Source organism: Prionailurus bengalensis, chromosome B1, assembly GCF_016509475.1.
Source record: "Prionailurus bengalensis isolate Pbe53 chromosome B1, Fcat_Pben_1.1_paternal_pri, whole genome shotgun sequence".
Lineage (NCBI taxonomy): Eukaryota > Metazoa > Chordata > Mammalia > Carnivora > Felidae > Prionailurus > Prionailurus bengalensis.
Window position 1 is genome coordinate 123,358,678 of NC_057344.1, and position 23,321 is coordinate 123,381,998.

At 38.0% G+C, this 23,321-nt stretch overlaps 1 protein-coding gene across 4 annotated transcripts in view; it reads left to right on the plus strand.

Moving 5' to 3' along the window:
• The window catches only part of EIF4E (eukaryotic translation initiation factor 4E), a 50,004-nt gene that overhangs the window by 10,730 nt on the left and 15,953 nt on the right, over nt 1-23,321 (plus strand). For all 4 annotated transcript variants that reach the window (XM_043571946.1, XM_043571941.1, XM_043571953.1 and 1 more), the window contains one exon: nt 15,875-15,981. In XM_043571946.1, coding sequence (XP_043427881.1) covers nt 15,875-15,981 — 107 coding nt within the window. The remainder of the gene's footprint in view (nt 1-15,874; nt 15,982-23,321) is intronic.

The following is a 23,321-nucleotide window of genomic DNA, read 5'->3' on the forward strand; positions in this document are numbered from 1 at the left end:
CTTTTATCTGTATCATTTCCATGCATGAGGTAGTATAGTTGCAAGGTAAATGTTTTGGCAATAAATTGAAATTTTAAAAACTCTACTGGTTAGGGGTGCCTGGATGGCTCAATCAGTAGAGTGTTTGACTTCTGCTCAGGTCATGATCTCAACGGTTTGTGGGTTCAAGCCCTGTGTCTGTGCTGACAGCTCAGAGGTTGGAGCCTGCTTTGGATTCTGTGTCTCCCTCCCTCTCTGCCCCTCCCCGCCGCTCTTGCTTTGCCTTTCTGTCTCAAAAATAAATGAACATAAAAGAAAACAAAACTGGTTAGATAAAACAGTTTGTGACTATAGTTGGGCTATATATATATATTTTTAGAGCCACCCTCCCTTTCTATTTGTGAACGGTTTATTTGTAGAAAACAAAAGATACACATTCGTATAAGTTTTAGAGTAATAAACTGAAGACCTATATACTCATCACCTAAGGCATCATCATGTCTTTATGATGGCTTCAGCTTCCTGGAATCTCTACAAAAGCCTCTCTTGGGGAAACCAGTGGGCCAGGCAGAGAACTCTCAGTTAGGAGAGTGGTTGTATGTTGTTTTAAAAGTAGATTAAAGGTGAACTCCTGGTGTGAAATTTGTAGCTGTTCTAAGGAGCAGTGCACAAAGGAGGGAAAAGGAGCTTTGTTAACACATGGTTAAGGTGAGTTAAGTGTAGATAAAAGTCTGGGCCAGACAAACCATGGCAATCAGTGCTTTGTTTGTTGCTGTTTTTTAAGGGTAGAATAATAAGCATTTTTATCATTATAGCCATCAAATGAAGAATGTAGCCTGAATTGCATTGCTCCAATCTGGATGTTGCTCTCTATATCTGGTGCACACCTGTCTTTGACTGTGCTCGTGACTCCTCTCATCTGACTTCCTTGGTGTGCCTCTCCATTTGCCATGTTCCTTGTTGTCTTATTTGGATTCTTATTTCATTTTGGTAGATCAAATCTCCACTAATTTTTTGAGAAAAGATACATGAGAAAGATTTTTGAGACCTTGCATACTAAGCAATATCGTGTCTGTAGTTTGGGTGTATGTAGAATTCTTTTCTTCAGAATTTTAGTCATTCCAGGTCATCTGTTGTGACCGTTAAGTCAGAAATTATTCTGATGACTACTTTTTTTTCTTTTTTCTTTTGTTTTGTACGTGTGTGTGCATGTGTGTGACCATTTCCCCTACTTTTTTTTTGTCCCCATTTCACAATGACATGCTTTATTAGTATGAGTGTTTTCATCCATTGTACTAGGTACGCATTGTACTTTTTTAATGTGGCAACTCCTGTCCATCACTTCAAATTTATTTGTGATTCTCCTCTTCCCAGTTTCTCTTTGAAACAGTTATACATTCAGATATTGGATCTCCTAGCCTGGTTCTCTGACTTTTTTTTTTTTTTTCCAGTTTAAATCCTGCTTTCATTTTCTCTTTGTATTTTCTGGGAAGTTTATTTTCCAACATTTTCTGTGTCATAATTTTAATTTCTAGATGTTCTTTCTGGTTTTCTGAATGTTCACTTTTATAGCTTCCTGTAATTGTGATGCAACATTTTAACCTTTTGAGGATATAATAGGTATGTATTTTTAAAGACATTTTCTTTTCTCTGCCTGCTTCCTCCAAGTTGCTTAATTTTCTTTTTTGTTTTTGAACTCATGGCAGCAGTCCTAGTAAGGTAGAGAGAGGGAATTGAGGGATCTAGTTATTTTTCAAATAGCTTTCACCAAATTCTCCTTAATTTACTTCATCTCCTACTTAACTCCTAGTTCTAAAGGTGCTGCCAGCTTTTGAGACTTAAGGATCTAGCTGTGTACGTTGCTAAGTAATCACTTGTCCATTCTGTGTTCCAGTTCTTTTCTTTTTTTCCTTGCACTTTCTATAGTTGTGGACTTAGAGAAAAAAATGTCATCATTTTAGTGAGATTTTGAGAAGGAACAAAATTCAAATCCTATAGATGGATTACTGAATATTGACAGATCACTGGAATAGACTGAACAGTCCAGAAGTAGACTCAAGTATATATTTTGTTGTAGTAAATTTGGAACATTTAGATCTGGGGGGGGGGGGGGAATAAAAGTCATCTGTAATGGCAACTAGGGTTTCTTTGGTATTATTTTGGTTTACTTGTTTGTGGATTCTTTTCTTCTCACTACATCTCTTTGTACCTCTTTCTTCCTTTTTTGTTGATTTACTTTTGAGAGAATGCATACATGAGAGGGGCAGAGAGAGGAGTAGCCTGAGGATTCCAAGGGGGCTTTGCACAGACAGCAGCAACCCCAATGCTGGGCTTGAACCCACAAACTGCGAGATCATGACCTGAGCTGACGTTGGACACTCAACCGAGCCACCCAGGAGCCCCTTTTCCTTTTAAATAGAGTATTTTTAGAGCAGTTTTTAGGTTCACCACAAAATTGAGAAGGTACAGAGAGTTCTGGTGTATCTCCTGCTTCCATATGCACAGCCTCCCCCACTATCAACATCCCACACCAGAGCAGCACATTTGTTACACCAGATGACCTGTGTGGACACATCATTGTCCCCTCAAGTCTTTAGTTTACATTAGGGTTCATTCTTGGTGTTATACAATTGTTGGGTTTAGAAAAATACGTAATGACATGTATTTATCATTATAGTGTCACACAGAAGTAGTTTCACTGACTAAAATACTGTGTTCTTTGCTTTTTCAACCCTCCCTCCTAATACCTGGCAACCACTAATCTTTTTACTGCCTCCATAGTTTTTTTGCCTTTTCCAGAATGTCCTATAGTTGGAATCATATCTTTTCAGATTGGCTTCTTTCACTTAGTAATGTACATTTATGGTTCCTCCATGTCTTTTCACAGTTTTTGATAGCCCATTTTTTGTGTGTGCAGAACCAATACTGCATTGTCTGGATGTACCACAGTTTATTTAGGACTTCTTAAATTAAAAAGTGTGTCCCCTCCACCAATAAAGTGCTCCTTGTTTATACACTTCTGTAATCTACCTTTTCCCACATTTACGTTAGCATTTTAAAATCATTTTCTCAGCATCACTTTTAGTGCCTACGTCGTAAACACCATGATGTATCTGTTACCTTTTGGTTGTATCTTTTGTTTTATGTTGTCTCTACTTTTTATTTGCTAACATAAGAATATATAAAACTGTTAGTGTTCTGATACTTTGAAGAAATCTTTTAGACGTATAAAGAATATAGCTCTTTTTATATTTGAAAGCTTGATAGTTCACAAGCTCAGTAAGTGGAAGGATATACTCTATAAACCTGGGGACATTTGAAAACTGTCCCTATGGTTTTCTAATTTTTTGAAAGAAATATAAGTTGATTTCTTTTGGAAGATAATTTAAATATTAAGTCTAGTTTTCTTACTAAAATTATAGTTGGTGTGCCTGGATGGCTCAGTTGGTAGAGCATGTGCGTGTTGATCTCAGGGTTATGAGTTCAAGCTCCCTATTGGCAGTAGAGCTTACCTTAAAAAAAAAAACCTATAATTATATTACATATATACATATATATGTATATACGTATATATGTGTCTGTAATATAATATTAATCTTTAACTTTTAACATAGGTGAGGCTCAGACTTATGAACCATGAGATCATGACCTGAGCCAAAATCAGTGCTCAACTGACTGAGCCACCCAGGCACCCCAAAATTTATTTATTTATTTTGAGAGAGAGAGGAAATCCCAAGCAGGCTTCGTGCTGTCAGTGTGGAGCCTGACATGGGGCTTGAACCCAAGAACCATGAGATCATGACTTGAACTAAAACCAAGAGTTGTGCACTTAACTGATGAGACACAGGTGCCCCAAGATTGATTTGTAAACTAACATTTAGTGTCATTACGTTTTGTTATAGTTTTAAAAGCAATAAACTTAAAAAGAAGCAGCAGTTAAATTCTTTAAAACGTTTGCCTTTCAGATTGTAATTTTAAGCTTTAAAGAATAATTGAAATAGAAACTGTCATGCTACTGGAACCAGTGTAATTTTGTGCAGTGAAAATGCTTGTCCTAACATCATTTTAATGTTATTTGAAGTACTTTTTAATTTTGTGTAATGTTTAACTTCTATAAATTTCCTTAGTTATTGTAAAGTAGGAGTCTCTGGTAGCCTTTGGTTTAAATAGCACTGACATTTAAATTTTATCATTAGCCTGTTGTCATTCTAGATCACACATGTTTATTTATGTCTCTATCATCACGCTTTCGTTTCTGAATTTGAGATCTTGTCCTAAGCAACATAAGATGTGCAGAGTAATTTGGGTGTCAGGTTATCTTAAATGAAACAAGGTGCCTACAACTCTTTCTAGTGAAGAGTTAAAGACATATGCATCCCGGGCGCCTGGGTGGCTCAGTCGGTTAAGCGTCTGACTTGGGCTCAGGTCATGATCTCGCGGTTTGTGAGTTCGAGCCCCGCGTCGGGCTCTGTGCTGACAGCTCAGAGCCTGGGCCTGCTTCAGATTCTGTGTCTCCCTCTCTCTCTGACCCTCCCCCGTTCATGCTCTGTCTCTCTCTGTCTCAAAAATAAAAGTTTAAAAAAAAAAAGACATATGCATCCAAGTTTTGAAATTGTATTCCAGAAGATCAGAAATTCAAGTGTGGCCTGTAGGGATTTTTTTTTTTAATATGCGTAAAATGTGGTTAAGTATACCTTAGTGTCTATTCAGAGATAGGCCTTTTTTTTTTTTTTTTAAGCTGTAGAGCAGCAAACTTAATCAACTCTGTTCACTGAAAAGTTTAGTGCTAGTCATGTCATTAATTTTAATGAGGTAACTAGGTTATTGTTACTCAAATAGATTGAACACCTATTAAATTTTGCAGCACTTTTAGATACGACACAATTTGTACAAATCATTACAGCTCTTCCCGTCTGTACCTCTGCTTCAAGTATTTTTTGTTGTGTAGATGTCATTTTACATCAATTGAGAAGAATATTAAAATAAGTAATGTCTTTTGAATTGGAATTGATATATGGGCTTTCACAGTCCTTTACATGGAAAAATTTTCTCCCATTTGAGCAGTGCTTTAAACTTAAAAGGTTTGTATTTTGCTAAATCTGCATATGTTGTTTTTTCTGCTTCAGCTTTTTATTTTAGAGCACAAAGATCACTATTTTGATCCTTTATTATGACAAGGAAGAAGATCTGCAAAATCCACAGCCTCCATTTTTGTGATGTGGGATGCTGGATTAGCTGGTATCACTTTAACAACCAAAACAATTGATTTAAACTATTTGTGATGCATTTCAGTGTTTACACCAAGTTATATACCTTACAAGGCAAGTGGTAAAACCACTTGTTCTTGTGTATTTGTTAATTAATTATAGTAATTTACTTATGGGAGAGTGCTCGGGGAGTTGTATTGTTTGCAAGAGACCTAGGAACTGAATGTTTGGAGACGAGAAGGAAGAGTAGAGTATCTTGAAGTCTGTTTACATATCATACTTGTAGGAAATGATTTTCTCCTTCCAGTTATTTATATCCATAAAGAGAGGATTTTATTTCTACTTGCCTGTATTTCTGAGGTATTTGACCACATAGGCAATTTGTATGCTGTCTTGTATAACAATATAAACCACTGTGATTAATCATTGGCATTTTCTTGCTTTTTATCCTAGTGGGATTTTGTGTGTGTTGGGAGTGTGAGGTGCACCATTTATGCCTTTTTTTTTTTCTAGCTTATTGGCAGTGGCATGTGTTTGCAAGATAGTGAAGGTGTTGAGCCTGAGGCTGTGGCACTAAGTATAGTGTGTGTGTGTGTGTGTGTGTGTGTGTGTGTGTGTGTGTAGTATATAGTGTATAGTATATATATAGTATATATTATATATAGTATAGTATATACAGCACAGGGGTATGCTGCCTGGAAGGAGTACCTTAGTACCATATGTAATTTATTCTCCAACTCTGGGGCACTTTTGAGAGTGAACAAAGGTTCTAATAGCTGAAACAACAAACAGGTAAAACCAGGACATACAGTATTCCTATCCATGAACCCTGACAGTCTTGAATTCAATGTAGAGTACAACTAGGCCATAGTAACTTCTCAGCACTTAAATTTGAAAAGCAGAGAGAACAGTAGTTTCACAGTATTGTGCAGATTAAATATATTGACTGAGTTTATATAAATGTTGAAATAACGTATATAAAAATATGTAGCACATTATTTAATAGTAACTGCTTTGTAAGTGTTACCTATGATGAAGTGTGAGGATGGGTGTTACCACTTTAAAAGTCATAAAACACCATCCTTTTCTGTTCTTATTTGCTTACTCTTCTCATTATTTCATATCTTTAATGTATGTAGTGCCTTCAGTTTACTGAAATGTGGAGTAATTTGTAGAGATAATTGCAGTTATCTTTGCCATAATAGCATTTATATTTCTGTTAATTCTGCAACTGGTCTTTTCTAATTCTGCTAAGAAAAGTAGTGAAGCAAGGAAGGGAGAATATGAGAAAGTGCTACTGAAAATGGGTTACCAATAATATCATTATCCATTATTTGTTGTTCTGTTGAATTTGCCTGCAATTATACAACTGTGAATGGCAGAGCTGGGATTCTAATCTGGGTAACATGGCTCAAGAGTATGTGACCTAAACCAGTGCTTCTCATACTCTAGCAGAACATGAATTTGTTTTCTATTTTGTTTTTAAACAGTTTTAATGTAATGTTTTTGTAAATCATGGAAATAGGATAAAAGTGAAAAAAAATGCACAAAAATGTAAGCCTGAATTTGCTATTTTTAGTGTGACCAGGTACAAAAATACTGTCAGATTTCTATGAAGTATTCTAAGTGTTTATGTTCCATATTATTTATTTATTTTGAGAGAGCGCACACATGCACGTGCTGGAGGCGGTAGGAGGGGCAGAAAGAAAATTCCAAGCAGGCTCCACACTGTCAGCACAGAGCCCCATGTGGGCCTGGATCTCACAAACTGTGAGATTATACCTGAGCCAAAATCAAGAGTCTGATACTTAACCGACTGAGCCACCCAGGCGCCCCTACTTTCTATTTCTATACCTAACCTCATTGTAGACTATAACCAGCAGAAGTCTGTGGACCACACTTTGTTGTAAAACCTAACTTATTAGTGCCAAGGGAACTATTGATTTTTGCTTACTTCAAATTAAGGTTTAGGGGATGCCCCAAAGGTGTGGGGGGTTGGGAAACTCTGGAAGTTCTTAGTAGTAATATTTGTTCATTGAAGTAATATTTGTTCATTTGTTCATGGAAGACACTAATTGGGTGTCCTGAGGGTAAGGCTCATTGTTATTTCTTAAAAGTCATTTTTTTTTAAATTTTTTTTCAACGTTTATTTATTTTTGGGACAGAGAGAGACAGAGCACAAACGGGGGAGGGGCAGAGAGAGAGGGAGACACAGGATCGGAAACAGGCTCCAGGCTCTGAGCCATCAGCACAGAGCCTGACACGGGGCTCGAACTCACGGACCGCGAGATCGTGACCTGGCTGAAGTCGGACGCTTAACCGACTGCGCCACCCAGGTGCCCCTCATTGTTATTTCTAAGGAGAGATAGTTTGTGTGTTTGGGTTGAGTTAATGAAAAATCTTGAATGTTCATAACCATGAAAAAGCACACCATGGTTTTGGAATTAAAGCAGTGTAGAATTGAACATGGCTAGAAGGAAGAATCTAAACTTTAGTCAGATTAGAGAGATAATACTATATCTATGGAGTATCTAGCTTTATAATATTAGGATTGACCCACAAAGTTAATATTGTGTTTGATACATGTGCTGGTTTTTGCAGAATGTTACTACATTCTACCATGCTGTAGCAACATTCAAAAGTTGCTGGAGATTTCTTTGCGGCTAATTGTTAGACTTGTCCCACCCTTGCTCTACTCCTCCCCCGCCCCCCCCCCCCCCCCCGCCCCGACTTTCTTCTCTTGCTATGACACCTATTGAGCCTGGGACCACTGAATTATAAGACAGCTTGTTTATTTGAATCTCATTAACTCAGCAAATCCAAAACCAGTTTTAATATTTTGCACTTCAACTCGTTGTCTTTTCTATTCCCTTACTTGTCATCAGTATTTAATCATTTTGATCTGTCAGTGAATGGCTTCCATTGCTCACAAGATGAAAGGTAACACTTTTAGCCTGACCTTTGAGGCCTTTCACAATCTCCCTTCAGCCCACTGTTCTAGTGTGTCTTTGGTTTCATGAACTCTTTAAGTCTCATTGGTTCTTTACCATCTTCTAGTTAAGCACTGCACTATCTCATGGCTTTGTGGCTCTCATGGCTTTGAGAATGGCTCTCCATTCTCACCACCTGAAATGTCTTATACAATAGTTTTTCAAGTATAGTTTGTCTTTTAAGTTAAAAATGTATTTGATTACTTGGAACAAAATTAACAACACAGGAAGCAACAGGTGTTGGCGAGGATGTGGAGTAAGGGGAACCCTCTTACACTGTTGATGGGAATACAAACTGGTGCAGCCGCTCTGGAAAACTATGGAAGTTCCTCAGAGAGTTAAAAATAGAACTAACTACCTTGGGGCTCCTGGGTGTCTCAGTCAGCTCAGGTCATGATCTCACAGTTGATGAGTTCGAGCCCTGCAATGGGCTGTGCTGACAGCTCAGAGCCTGGAGCCTGCTTTGGATTCTGTGCCTCCCTCTCTCTCTGCTCCTCCCCAGCTCATACTCTCTCTCTCAATAATAAATAAAACATTAAAAAAATTTCTTTAAAAAAAAAATAGAACTACCCTACAATCCAGCAATTGTAGTACTAGGTATTTACCCAAAGGATACAGAAATACTAATTTGAAGGGATACATGCACCCCAATGTTAATAGCAGCAATATCAACAATAGCCAAATTATGGAAACAACCAAGCGTCCATTGGTGAATGGATGAAGATGTGGTGTGTGTGTGTGTGTGTGTGTGTGTGTGTATACACACTGGAAAATTAGCCATAAAAAATGAAAGAAATCTTGCCGTTTGCAATGGCATGGATGGAGCTAGAGAGTATTATGCTAAGCTGAGTAAGTCAAGTCAGAGAAAAACATGATTTACTCATATGTGGAATTTAAGAAATCAAATAGGGGTTTAAAAAAAGAGGCAGACCAAGAAACAGGCTCTAAACTATAGAGAACAAACTGATCATTACTGGAGGGGAGGTCTGTGGAGGGAAGGGTTTAAGGAGGGCATTGGGCTGTGATGAGCACCCAGTGTTGTATGTTAAGTGTTGAATCACTAAATTCTATACCTGAAACTACTGCTACACTGTATGTTAATTGGAACTTAAATAACAACTTGGAAAGAATGTATTTGATTACTTTGAGAGTAGCTATAATCTGTTAAATTAGCCTTTTGTGTTTTTGCATAATTTTAAAATTTAGAAATACTGGTGAAGCATGGGTATTTTAGATGTAATTTCTAATGAAATTTGCTTAAAGAGGAGACTATAAAGCTGAGAGAGTAGATACAGGAATGTTGTGGAACTTTGCGGTGAAGAATTTTGTTTTTAAATTGAATGTAAATTTGAAACTATTTTATTATTTGCTCTATATGTGAAGCAACAATAAAAATGACAGGTTATAAAATGTTTTTTAGTTCTTCTACAATCATACAATAATTTTGGTTCCTTGCTGATTTGATGATCTTCCACATTTAAAAATAACTGATTGAATCAGTTGTTAAACATACCATGAAAACCCCTGCTATGGAGTTTTCAGAGAGAATTTTGTGAAATTGCTGTTGACAAATACCACATAGCCCTCCAATACCTATTTCATGGTAATCTTAAGTCTCAGAAACCTTCGTAGTTAATAACTTTACAAATAGTTTTAAGAGGAGATAAAATTTTAAGATAATTTTATTTTCAAATTCAGTTTATATTAGAAGTACTTAGCAAATTAGGACAAATAATGGATAATTTGGAGATTTGTTACAGGCTTATGCTTAAGAGTGGAACTGAAAGTGTGGTTTTTTTTGTTTCAGTCCCTTAGAAAAATAAATTGTAGGGGCGCCTGGGTGGCGCAGTCGGTTAAGCGTCCGACTTCAGCCAGGTCACGATCTCACAGCCCGTGAGTTCAAGCCCCGCGTCCGGCTCTGGGCTGATGGCTCAGAGCCTGGAGCCTGTTTCCGATTCTGTGTCTCCCTCTCTCTCTCTGCCCCTCCCCCGTTCATGCTCTGTCTCTCTCTGTCCCAAAAATAAATAAATGTTGAAAAAAAAAATTAAAAAAAAAAAAAGAAAAAGAAATTGTATTTCTTTGTTCTGGTTTGGCATATGGTGGTAATTATAAATCATTTTTTGATCAAAGAGTTTAATATAGTATGGCCATCATTCTGGACATCGTTTCTCATTGTATATGTTGCCATAGATTCAAGAGGTTGTTTAGAAATTGGAATTTCCCCGTAGAATGGACTACCCCCACTGAATTAGCCTGAAAGTTTTAAATAGCCTACATTGATATTATTTTTCTAATGTTTTATCTCAGTTAAAAAAAAATTCCGATTATGTGAATCAAACTTAAGAGGTTTTATAAAAACAAAATAATAGGTTGAAAGAAATTAGCAGGAAATGATTTTAATGAGGCATGCCTCAATAGTCCCAAGTTTTGTTTTGTTTTTTTTTTTTTCCTTTGCAATAATTTACAACATAACTGCAAGAAACTTAGAAGGTGACTGTTTGATAGTAAGCTTTTTGGTTTAAATTTCTGCTGATTAAGAATGGATTGGTGAGGGGCTCCTGGGTGGCTCAGTCAGTTAAGCCTCTAACTCTTGAATTTGGTTCAGGTCATGATCTCACAGTTCCTGAGACTGAGCCCCGTGTCTGGCTGTGTGCTGGCATCATGGAACCCTCTGGGATTCTCTCTTTCCTGCTCTCTCAGCCCCTCTCCTGCTTGTGTGTGCCTGTTCCTCTCTTTCTCTCAAAATAAACATTAAAAAAAAAAAAAGAATGGACTGCTAAGAAAAGTAGATGGTCATAACAAAATATGACCTAAATGAAAAAATGTATGCCAAGAAAATATGCCTTTTTTTCTTTTTTTTGAAAATGTGCCCTGTATAATGTTAATGTTTTCATAGGTAATTTCTATCATGAAGTGGTTTCTAAATCTTATTAGATTTGGTTTGTGCCATATGGATATTTTCATAGAGTATTTTGTATTCCATCTTGAAAATAATTGGCTATTAAAACCATTTTTGCTTTATTAGAAGAGTTTGAGAAATCCTTAAGTTAAAATTTTAAACAGAAGACTATTAAACTGCACATAGTAACTTAAAAGGCTAAATAAAAGAAACATCAATATTGCTTACGTTATGAAAAAAGAGGTTTTAACTACTGAAAAGATGAATGTCTGTGGTTAAGATATTTTTTAGAGTATTTGTCTTAACACCTAGCATATTTCTATATTAAAAGTGAATACTGAAAGATTTTAAATTATACTTATTCATATATCCACAGACACATTTTTTTAAAGTTGAGTATTTTGGTTATAAGAAAAATCTAAAATTATATATTCTTAGTATAAAGACTAAAACATCAAGTAAGGTAGGACTTTTAAATTTTAAAAGAAACTTTTTTTAAATTCTAGGAACTGAATATACTTTTTCCTGTTATTAACTGCTTTCAATTCCTATGTGTCCAGAGACTTTTTATACCATCTGAGTCTTTCATCATTCCCCTAATTGTGAGAAGAGTTGAGTAACCAAAAAGAAAGGAAAATACTGAGTTAGGTGACATTTTGGACCTCATGAAACTTGTAATTACTCATACTGTAATTATTTTTTAGTGTGCTGCTGACATAAACTGTTTAAATAAATGTTCTGAAAGTACGGTTTGTATTGAGGATTTGGAACTTATGAGTAAATTTTACTTGTCTTGTAGATAAGAGAATTTACTGAACTTTTGGAGGAAGAATATACTGCATACCCAACCTCACAAATCCATATATATACTCTGTCATTTGCTAGGACCAATCACTAATATTTTAAACTCCCTAAGACATCGTTATTATTGTTCCTTTAAACTATTTGTAATTTCTTACATATTTACCCACTGATTTACCTTTTGCAGGGCTTTTCATTCCTTTTTTGCATTTTCATGTTCCTAGTGGGATCTTATTCTTCCTCTAGCCTGAAGACTTTTCCTTTGGTGTTCCCCTTACGTTGGACCTGTGTGTATGTGGGGTGGTGGTGGCGTGGGGTGGGTTGTGAAGGATATTTTTCCTAGGCATTGAATTCTAGGTTGACAGTTTTTCTTTCAGCATGGAGATATTCTGTTGTCTTATGGCTTCCATAGTTGCTGTTGGAAAGTTAGGGGTGTGTGTGTGTGTGTGTGTGTGTGTGTGTGTGTGTGTGTTTCCCTCCTAACTGCTTTTATTTTTATTAAAAAAATTTTTTTTAGTATTTATTTTTGAGAGAGAGAGAAGGAGCATGAGTAGGGGAGGGGCAGACACACACACACACACACACACACACACACACACACACACACACACACACACACAAAATTCGAAGCAGGCTCCAGGCTCTGAGCTGTCAACACAGAGCCTAATGTAGGACTTCGGAACTCACAAACTGTGAGATCATGACCTGAGCCGGAGTCAGATGCTTAACCAACTGAACCACCCATCCGCCCCCGCCCCCAGCACCGATTTCCTAGCTGCTTTTAATACGGCTTCTTTATATTTAGTTTTCAGTAGTTTGAATCTGATGTGCCCAGATACAATTTTGTTTGTGTTTTATTGCTTGAAATTCCTTCAGGTTTTTGAGTCTGTGACTTGAGTTTCGGATGAGATACTATATATTTTGGTCATTATTTATGTATTGCTTCTGTCCCATTTTCTCATCTTGTCTTTGAACTTTTTAAACCTCTTCGACAGTGTTTTTTTTTCTTCAAATTTTTATTTAAATTTTAGTTAACGTACAGTGTAATATTGGTTTCAGCAGTAGTATTCAGGGATTCATCACTTACATACAACTCCCAGTGCTCATCATAACAAATGCCCTCCTTAGCACCCATCCCCCATCTAGCCCATCCTCCATCTACCTCCTTCCAACTCCTCAGTTCTCTATCGTCAAGAGTCTCTTATGGTTTGTTTCCCTCTCTTTTTTCTCCCTCCTCCCATATGTTCACCTGTTTTGTTTCTTAAATTTCACATATGAATGAAATCATATGGTGTTTGTCTTTCTTTCACTTATTTCTCTTGGTATAATACACTAGCTCCATCCACGTTGTTGCAAATGGCAAGATTTCATTTTTTTTAACAGCTGAGTAATATTCCGTGTGTGTGTGTGTGTGTGTGTGTGTGTGTGTGTGTGTGTGTATTTACCACATCATTTTTATCCATCGGTTGATGGGCATTTGGGCTCTCTTCATAGTTAGGCTGTCATTGATACCAGTGTTTCTTAGCATCTATTTTCCCCCTCTCCCTATTTGAATATCTTCTGTTGACTTGTCTTTGATTTCACCAGTCTTACATTCTGCTGAGTTGAATTTCTTGTTAATCAAATTAAGAGAGCTCTTAATTTCAGACATTGTACTTGGCAGTTCTAATTTCCATTTGGTTCCTTTAAAATAGATTTGTTCCCGGGGCGCCTGGGTGGTGCAGTCGGTTAAGCGTCCGACTTCAGCCAGGTCACGATCTCGCGGTCCGGGAGTTCGAGCCCCGCTTCAGGCTCTGGGCTGATGGCTCAGAGCCTGGAGCCTGTTTCCGATTCTGTGTCTCCCTCTCTCTCTGCCCCTCCCCCGTTCATGCTCTGTCTCTCTCTGTCCCAAAGATAAATAAATGTTGAAAAAAAAAATTAAAAAAAAAATAGATTTGTTCCCTTTTTTTTAAGTTTATTTATTTTGAGAGAGAGAGAGCACGCACAAGGCTGGGAGGAACAGAGAGAGAGGGAAAGAGAATTCTAAGCAGGTTCCACACTGACAGCACAGAGCCCAGTGTAGAACTCAAAATCAGGAACCATGAGATCATGACCTGAGCCTAAACAGAGTCAGATGCTTAACTGACTAAGCCACCTAGGCACTCTCAGTTTCATTTTCAAATACTCTGTTTTTTTCATCTCTCTCCTTATCTTTTCTTCTATTTTACTGTAACAATCTTGATTATTAAGACTGCTATTTTCCCATAGTAATCATAGTTATTAATTTCATTATTTGGATCATGCTTGGATGTCTTTCTGTGGACAGGTTAATCTCTTGATGATTAGTGACTTAAATTCTTTACATGTCTAGTAATGTTTGATTGGTAGGGTATTGTAAATAACATTCATAGAGACACAGGATTATGTCTCTCCTGAAGAGTGTAGAGTTTGGTTCTTGGAGGCACTTAATTTATAGGTAGATTACCTTGATATTGTCAAAGGTTGGTTTTAGGTTTTGTTAGATGTGTTTCACCTGATTCCTAGGGCATGGCCTTTCTAGGATTTCATCAGAAAGCTGAGGATTTCACCCACCCACTCTGGCTTGGTCTGAACCCAGTCTTATGTTATTGGCCTCTGAAGTCTTGGCTCAGCTGTTGCTGTACTCTGAATGTCACAGTTTAAACTAGCCAAGGACCTGTCAGGGCTTTTTACATAGATTTTTTGAGGCTCACACCTCTGCAGCCCATTTTTCTCTAGTACTTTGTCTCCCAAAGCCCACCTGCCTTGTTAGTCCCTAACTGTTCCTGTTTATTCATGGAGACTGCCTGTCTGGAGACTGTCATTAATTTTAAGCTAGTGGGGTAAGGAATAGTTTTTGGTAATTATACGAAGATGTAAATTGACTGTGATGGAAAAATGCAGTAAAAAATGGTGATTTTTAAAGATTGACTATGTAAATTTTAGGGTCTTAATTGCTTTGTAAACATTTAAATTTATTACTTAAGTGATCACGCCAATAAATTCCTATTGAGTATAGCACTTGGCTCATTGGCATTATAATTATGAGCAAAATCAAGACCTAGCTCCTGCTGTGAGCAATTTCTTAGGCCAGTAGAAATTAATTCCTGGACATGTCATGTTATTAAGAAAAATGTGTTTTGTCAGTTCAATATTTACCACCTACCTGCTAGATCTTTTAGATCCTACATAACTGATTTACGTAATCTTGTTAATGTGAACATAATATCTCGAGGGTTTTGCTGGTTTAAATTTGACCCCTAGACTCTTGTTGTGGTGCCCTTTTTGAACAAAATCAGCTTTTCTTTTAGCTTCTGGTGCCTTTCCTTGGCATTCTGTTTTGTTGACCATAATTTATAACAGGGTGAAGAGCTACATGAGCTGTGAACAGAGATCATCCACAAGCTCCTTTTTTCCCTGACATTTTTAGATGACAATATTAATTATGTCTAACCAAGAAGAAGATTTAGTTTAAGCCAGTGTCGAGCTTTTTTGCCTAGGGCTAGTTGAAAATGACAGAAGTTGCAGAACTTTTAGGTTACTATATAACAGTATGACATGAAGGAAAGACCTATATAGTATTGACTTGGTCACTTTATAAAGCTGTTATACTCTCCAACATTAGTTGTATTCCCCCATTCTCCAAATCGTACATAGTACTTTAATGGTATGTTAAGAAAGACAGCTGATTTCCTTAATTTTGTTGCATGGTGTCTAACAATCTTTCTGATACTAAAATGTGTAAGTGAAAGATAACTGTATATAATATTGTTACTGTATTTTTAAACTTGAGAAACCCTTTGCTCTTAGTGCAGAGATGGCTAGAATGGGAGAGTCTGGTGCTTTTCTTAGAGCTTGGTCTGTGGTCTATTTTATGAAATGCTTCTGCTGTAATTCTTTCTCCTTAGAAAGGGAATATTGGCAATATTAGTTCAAGTTGATTTAGAGTATTGTTATCATAGTTAAGACATTTAAAATAATGTTTTATTATTTTCCATTAGGAAACCACCCCTACTCCTAATCCCCCGCCTTCAGAAGAAGAGAAAACAGAATCTAATCAGGAGGTTGCTAACCCAGAACACTATATTAAACATCCTTTACAGAACAGGTAAGCCTTCTGACATCCAGGTTTTTCTGACTTAGGCAGTAAGGTAAATGGAGAATGACTGGGTGAGACTAGTTTTAAATATATTAGGTTGAGGATTCCATTTTCATTTGGGTAACCTGTTTCTAGTAAGCAGTTTTATGTGTGAGTCTTGAGCTCAGAAAGAACTGGTTGAGACATTGGGTTTGAAGTTCACCAGTAATTGGTGGTGAGTGAAACTATTAGTACATGAATTCTCTTTAAAGTGAACTTGACTCAAGACAGAGGCTTGGGATACCAGCATGTAAGGGATTTTTTGGAGGGAGAATGCCTCTGAAGGGTTTAGACCTATAAACTGTATAAACTAGAATAGAGTGGTGGTCAGAGAAGCAAAGAAAATGGTTTGTTTTAAGGACAGGTATGTGGTCAATAGCGTATGTGCCACAAAAAGGTCACATACCCATTGGATTGAGTAATAAACATTTCAGAATGGCCATTGGATTGAATGGCAAATTCTTTGCTAATGTAGGAGAAAATTTAAATTTTTTCTTTCAACATTTATTTATTTTTGGGACAGAGAGAGACAGAGCATGAACGGGGGAGGGGCAGAGAGAGAGGGAGACACAGAATCAGAAACAGGCTCCAGGCTCCGAGCCATCAGCCCGGAGCCTGACGCGGGGCTCGAACTCCCGGACCGCGAGATCGTGACCTGGCTGAAGTCGGACGCTTAACCGACTGCGCCACCCAGGCGCCCCTGTAGGAGAAAATTTAGTAGAATGTAGATGATGGAAAAAGATTGGAGTAGTTTGCATAGTGAATAGAAAGTATACAAATGTGTTGTAGAGAAGATAAGCAACTTAAAGTTGGGGTGTGAAGGAGAAAAAGCTCCAAGGGATGTGGAGTCTGGTGGGTGGTTTTTTTTTGTTTTTTTTTTTTAAAGTAGGCTCCACAACCATTGTGGAGCCCAATGTGGAGTTTGAACTCACAACCCTGAGATCAAGACCTGAGCTGAGATCAAGAGTCGGACACTTAGCTGAGCACTCTGGTTAGTTTGTATTTAAGCCAAGTTAGAAGAAAAGAGGAGAGGTTAAGATGAGTTAAGCTTTGGGGCACCTGGGTGGCTCAGTTGGTAGAGCATGTGATTCTTGATCTCAGGGGTTGTGAGTTTAAGCCCCATGTTGGGTGCAGAGCCTACTTAAAAAAAAAAAAAAAAGATGAATTGAGTTTCATAGTTACAGTTGACTATAGCTCATTAACACCACCCCACCACTTCCCAGTATGTTTGTATTTTTATGGTTTATATGATGAAAATTAAAATAAATGTACTGAGAGCTAATGGTGAGAAGAAAAAGGCAATGCAGAAACATTGTAAGAATCTGGAGGAAAGTAAATTGGAATTAATTTCTGGGGATATATAAGTGTTCAAGTTCCTTTCATTCTCCTACCCCAAGACTTTTAAAGATCCTATAAGCCTATGTATGTTTCACAGCATACTTTGTTTTATCGGATTTTGCAGATACTGCATTTTTTTTTTCAAATTGAAGGTTTGTGGCAACCCTGCATTGAACAAGTCTGTTGGTGCTATTTTTCCAACAGCATTTGCTCATTTTGTGTCTCTCACATTTTGGCAATTCTGACAATATCTCAAACTTTTTCACTGTGTTTGTTATGGTGATCTGTAATCAGTGATCTTTGATTTATTACTATTATAGTTGTGTTGGGGCACCATGAACTGTGCCCATATAAAATGGCAAACTTAATAAATGTTGTCTGTGTTCTGACTGCTTTCCTGACCAGTTGTTCCCCCATCTCTCTCCCTCTCCTCTGTTCTCCCTATTCCCTGAGGCACAATATTGAAATTAGGTCAGTAAGTAACCCTACAGTGGCCTCTAAGTGCTCAGGTGAAAGGAAGAGTCCCACACATCTCACTTTAATTCAAGAGCTAGAAATGATTAAGCTGAGTGAGGAAGGCATGTTGAAAGCCAAGAGAGGCCAAAAACTAAACCTGTTGTTCAACAGCCAAGTTGTGAATGCAAAGGAAAAGTTCTTGAAGGAAATTAGTGCTACTCCAGCAAGCACATGAATGATAAGAAAGTGAAACAGACTTACTGTTGAAATGGAGAAAGTTTGAGTGATCTGGATAGAAGATCAAACCAACCTTAACACTCCCCTAAGCCAAAACCTGATCCAGAGCAAGGGCCTAATTCTCTTCAATTCTGTGATGGCTGAAAAAGGTGAGGCAGCTGCAGAAGAAAAGGTTAAAGCTAACACAGGTTTGGTTTGTGAGGCTTAAGGAAAGAAGCCATCTCCATAACATAAAAGAGCAAGATGAAGCAACAAGTGCTGATGTAGATGCTGCTGCAAGTATCCAGAAGATGTAGCTAAGATCATTATGAAGCTGGCTTCGCTAAACAATAGATTTTCAGTGAAGATGAAACAGCCTTTTGGTGGAAGAAGATTTAGTCCATCTAGATGGACTTCCGTAGCTAGAGAGGAGAGGTCAGTGCCTGGCTTTAAAGCTTCAAAAGACAGGCTGACTTTCCTGTTAGAGTCTAATACAACTGGTGGCTTTAGGTTGAAGCCAGTGCTCATTTACCATCCTGAAAATCCTAGGGCCCTAAAGAATAATGCTATATCTACTCTCCTGTGCTTTATAAATGGAGCAATAAAGTGGATAACAGCACTTCTGTTTACAACATGGTTTACTGAATATTTTAAGCCCAGTGTTGAAACTTGCTCAGAGCAAAAAGATTCCTTTCAAAATACTACTCATTGAAAATGATTCTGGTCACCCAAGAGTTCTGGTTGGGATGTACAAGGTTCATGTTATTTTCATGCCTGCTAATACAACATCCATTTTGCAGCTTAGGAGTAATTTTGACTTCCAAGTCTTACTATTTAAGAACTACATTTTATAGGACTATAGCTGCCATAGATAGTCATTCCTCTGGATGATCTGGGCAAAGTACATTGAAAACCTTCTGGAAAGGATTCACTGTTGTTTTTTGTTTTGTTTTTTTTAATGTTTATTTTTGAGAGAGGGAGAGAGTGCGTGGGTGGAGGAAAGGCAGGGAGAGAGGGGGACAGAGGATCTAAAGCAGGCTCTGCAGAGAGCCAGATGAGGGGCTCCAACTCAGACTGTGAGATCATGACCTGAACCCAAATCAAAGTCAGACACTTAATCAACTGGGCCACTCAGGTGCCCCTGGAAAGGATTCACCATTCTGAGATGCCATTAAGAACATGGTGATTCATGGGTAGAGCTCAAAATGTCAACATGAACAAGCATTTGGAAGAAGTTGATTCCAGTGCTCCTGGATGACTTTGAAGGGTTCAAGACTTTGATGGAAGAAGTAACTACAAATATGGTAGAAATAGCAAGAGAACTAGAATTAGAATTGGAGCCTGAAGGTGTGACTGAATTGCTATAATCTCATCATAAAACTGAATGGGTAAGGAGTTGCTTATTATGGATAAGCACAGAAAATAGTTTCTTGAGATGGTACCTACTCCTGGTGAAGATGCTGTGCAGATTGTTGAAATGACAACAGAAGATTTAGAATATTACATAAACTTAGTTGGATAAAGCAGCAGCAGAGTTTGAGAGGATTGACTCCAATTTTGAAAGAAGCTCTGTGGGTAAAATACCAAATAGCATTGCATGCTATGGAGAAATCGTTTGTCCAAGGAAGAATCAATCAGTGTTGACAGCAAATTTTCATTGTTGTCTTACTTTAAGAAATTACCACAGCCACCCCATCCTTCAGTAACCACCCACTGGTCAGGCAGCAGCCAGCAACACCAAGGCAAGACCTTCCATGAGCAAAAAGGTGACTCACTAAAAGCTTGGATAATGGTTAGCATTTTAAGTTTATTTATTTTGAGAGAGAAGTCCTCAAGCAGGGCTCAGACTCATGAACTGTGAGATCGTGACCTGAGCCAAAATCAAGAGTCGGATGCTTAACTGACTGAGCCATCCAGGCACCCCCAGCAATAAAATATTTTTAAATTGAAACATACACATTTTTAAATACATAATCCTATTGTATCCTTACTATACTACAGTATAGTATAAACATAACTTTTATGTGCAGTGGGAAACCAGAAACTTCAATTGACATTATTGCAATATTTGCTTTATTATGGTGGTCTGTAACTGAATCTGCAGTACCTCTTATCGTTTCTCATTATCTTGGTAGACTCACTGAAATAAAAGTCCAAATGTGTTTTATGTAGTTTTTTCATAGGAGACCTGTAGTTCAGCATATCCTGTAGTGAGGAAGAAATTAATGCTCTGGACAGTGAAGATTGTCAGCTAGTGAGTGAGTTATCGAAGATCAGATAGTCCATAGAGGTATAATCTATCCTCAAGAAAGCATTATACCAAAGTTGAACTATTGATTAGCAGCAATTTCATATAATTCCACCCAACAGTACCAAACCCCTTAAGGTATTTTTTCATCTTTTAGTATTATCTTATAAAAAGCCACTCTGTATGCCTTCTGTCTGTGCTAAGCCCAGTTTTTAGTGTTGTCGTTGGGAGAGTAATCAAGACATAATCCCTCACAGTTTGAATAAAATCTGAGGAGTCCTGAAAAGTGTCATACGGGGGCCCCTGGGTGGCTCAGTTGGTTAAGCAACTGACTTCAGCTCAGGTCATGCTCTCATGGTTTTGGTTTTGGGGTTCCAGCCCCACATTGGGCTCAGAGCCTGGAACCTGCTTCAGATTCTGTGCCTCCCTCTCTCTCTGTACCCCCCCCCCCCCACTCTCTCAAAAAGTAAGTAAACATAAAAAAATTTTTTTTTTTTGAAGTGTCATCAGTAGGGGTGCCTGGGTGGCTCAGTCAGTTGAGCGTCCAGCTTCGGCTCAGGTCCTGATAATCATGGTTTGCGAGTTTGAGCCCTACGTCGGGCTGTGTGCTGACAGCTCAGAGCCTGGAGCCTGCTTTGGATTCTGTGTCTCCCTTTCTTTCTGCCCCTCCCCCGCTCATGCTTGCGCGCGCTCTCTCTCTCTCTCTCTCTCTCTCTCTCTCACAAAAATAAACATTAAAAAAAATTTTTTTTTAAAGTGTCATCAGTAGACAAACTAATTAATCCTGAAATGGCTGTGAGGATTTCAGTTTCTCTATGATTGCACTTCTTGTGTAAAATAGCATCATTTAGAAAAATATTCCAGGATGGTTTATGTTCACATTTTGGTAGTTTCCTCATTATTTACTTAATCTATAATAATTATGAGAAAGCAAATCGTCAGAGTACAAGTATATAAAGTAAATGTTCTCTGATTTTCCTCAGATACTCTCTTCTCCATTTTACTTTTCTTCACTCTGTGGAGTAGTCAGTGCTAAATTTGGTTTGTAGTTTTCCAGAGCTTTTCTTTTTTCTTCTTTTAAAATTTTTAATGTTTATTTACTTTTGAGAGACAGGGAGACAGCACAAGCAGGGGAGGGACAGGGATAGAGAGAGAGGGAGACACAGAATCGGAAACAGGCTCCAGGCTCTGAGCTGTCAGCACAGAGCCTGATGCGGGGCTTGACCTCATGGAGCGCGAGATCATGACCTGAGCCCAAAGTCAGACGCTCAACCAACTGAGCCACCCAGGTGCCCCTCCAGAGCTTTTCAATGTACATATCTTTTTTTTTTATACAGGTGACCTTTTTTGTTTGTGCAGATTTGGGCTCATTATTTTAAACTACTGCCTTACAGTAAATGAATATATAGTCATATTAAGCTTATATTAATGAGTATATAGATTTTGTTTTCTATTTACAGTGTCGTAGTGTACACATTCCTATATGTTTTTGTGCACTTGTGTGAATATATTTATAGAAGTTTCAGATTTCTTAGGTTAAAGACTAACTTTTGTAGGTAATTGCCAAATTATCCTCCTTTTATCAGTTTAGGCTCTTAGCAGTTTGAGAGTTCCTGGTTTCTACATCTTTGCCAATTGGTGCCATCAGTCTTTTCAGGACCAGATGAACTGGTCCTATTCTGATTTATAAAACCAATGTCTTGTCATTTTGTTTGCATTTCTTTTATTGAAGTTCCAAAGCAGTTTCATATTTATTGATCATTTTTGTTTTTATCTGTGGACAGTCTGCTCATTTCTTTTGTCTGTTGAGGTGGAGGGGTGGTATCTTTTAAAGTTTAATTCCAAGCACTATAATTAGGGATGCTAACTCATCCAGGTGGGGCATTAGGTTGAAAATGAATTACCAAATCATTTGTCTTAGAGCATTGTCTGTGGAATTATGTTTTTTACAGGTCTTTTTTTTTTGGTGGGGGAGGGAGGGGCAGAGGGAGAGAAAATCTCAAACAGGCCTCCATGCCCAGTGCTGGGGGGAGCGTTGGCAGGTGGGAGACTTGATCTCATGATTTCATGACTGTGAGCCAAAATCAAGAGTTGGATGATTCTTAACTCAGGCGCCCCACAGGTTTTTGATATTTATGTAGTCCGGTATCACCTTTCCTCCATGGCTCTGGGTTTCATGTCCAACGTCTTAGGGATAACTTTACCCACATAATTATCCCCCCCTTTTTTTGAAAGTTTATTTGTTTTGAGAGAGAATGTGCATGCAAGTGGGGGAGGGGTAGAGAGAGAGGGAGAGAGGGGGAGGGGGGAGAGAGAGAGATTGAGAGAGAGAGAAAGAGAGAGAGAGAGAGAGAGAGAGAGAGAGAGAGAGAGAGAGAGAGAGAATCCCAAGCAGGCTCCATGCTGAACACGCAGGGCTCTTCTCACAGCCGAGAAAGATCATGACCTGCACTGAAACCAAGAGTCAGTCAACCAACTGAGCCACCCAGGCACCCCTACCCACATAATTATTCTATTAAATAACTGCATGGTAGTCTCTTTTATGTATGTATATGTTATTTAAGTCAGCAGTTCTCAAACTTTTTGGTCTCATGACCTTTTTATACTCTTAAAAGTTATTGAAAGGGCTCCTGGGTGGGCTCAGTAGGTTAAGCGCCAGACTTCGGCTCAGGTGATGATCTCACGGTTCGCGGGTTTGAGCCCCTTGTCGGGCTCTGTGCTAACAGCTCAGAGCTTGGAGCCTGCTTTGGTTTTGTCTCTCCCTCTCTCGCTCTCTCTCTCTGCCCCTCCCCTGCTTGCTCTCTGTCTCTCTGTCTCTCTTTCAAAAATAAACATTAAAAAAAATTTTTTTAAGTTATTGAAGACTTCACAAAGCTTTGGTTATATAGATTTTTGTCTATTTCCATTTATTATGTTAGAAAAAGCCGAGAATATGTAAAATTAAATACTCATTTAGAAAATCCATTGTATGTTAATATAAGTATTTATATTTTATTTATTTATTTTGAGAGAGAGAGAGAGGGAGGGAGGGAGGGAGGGAGGGAGGGAGGGA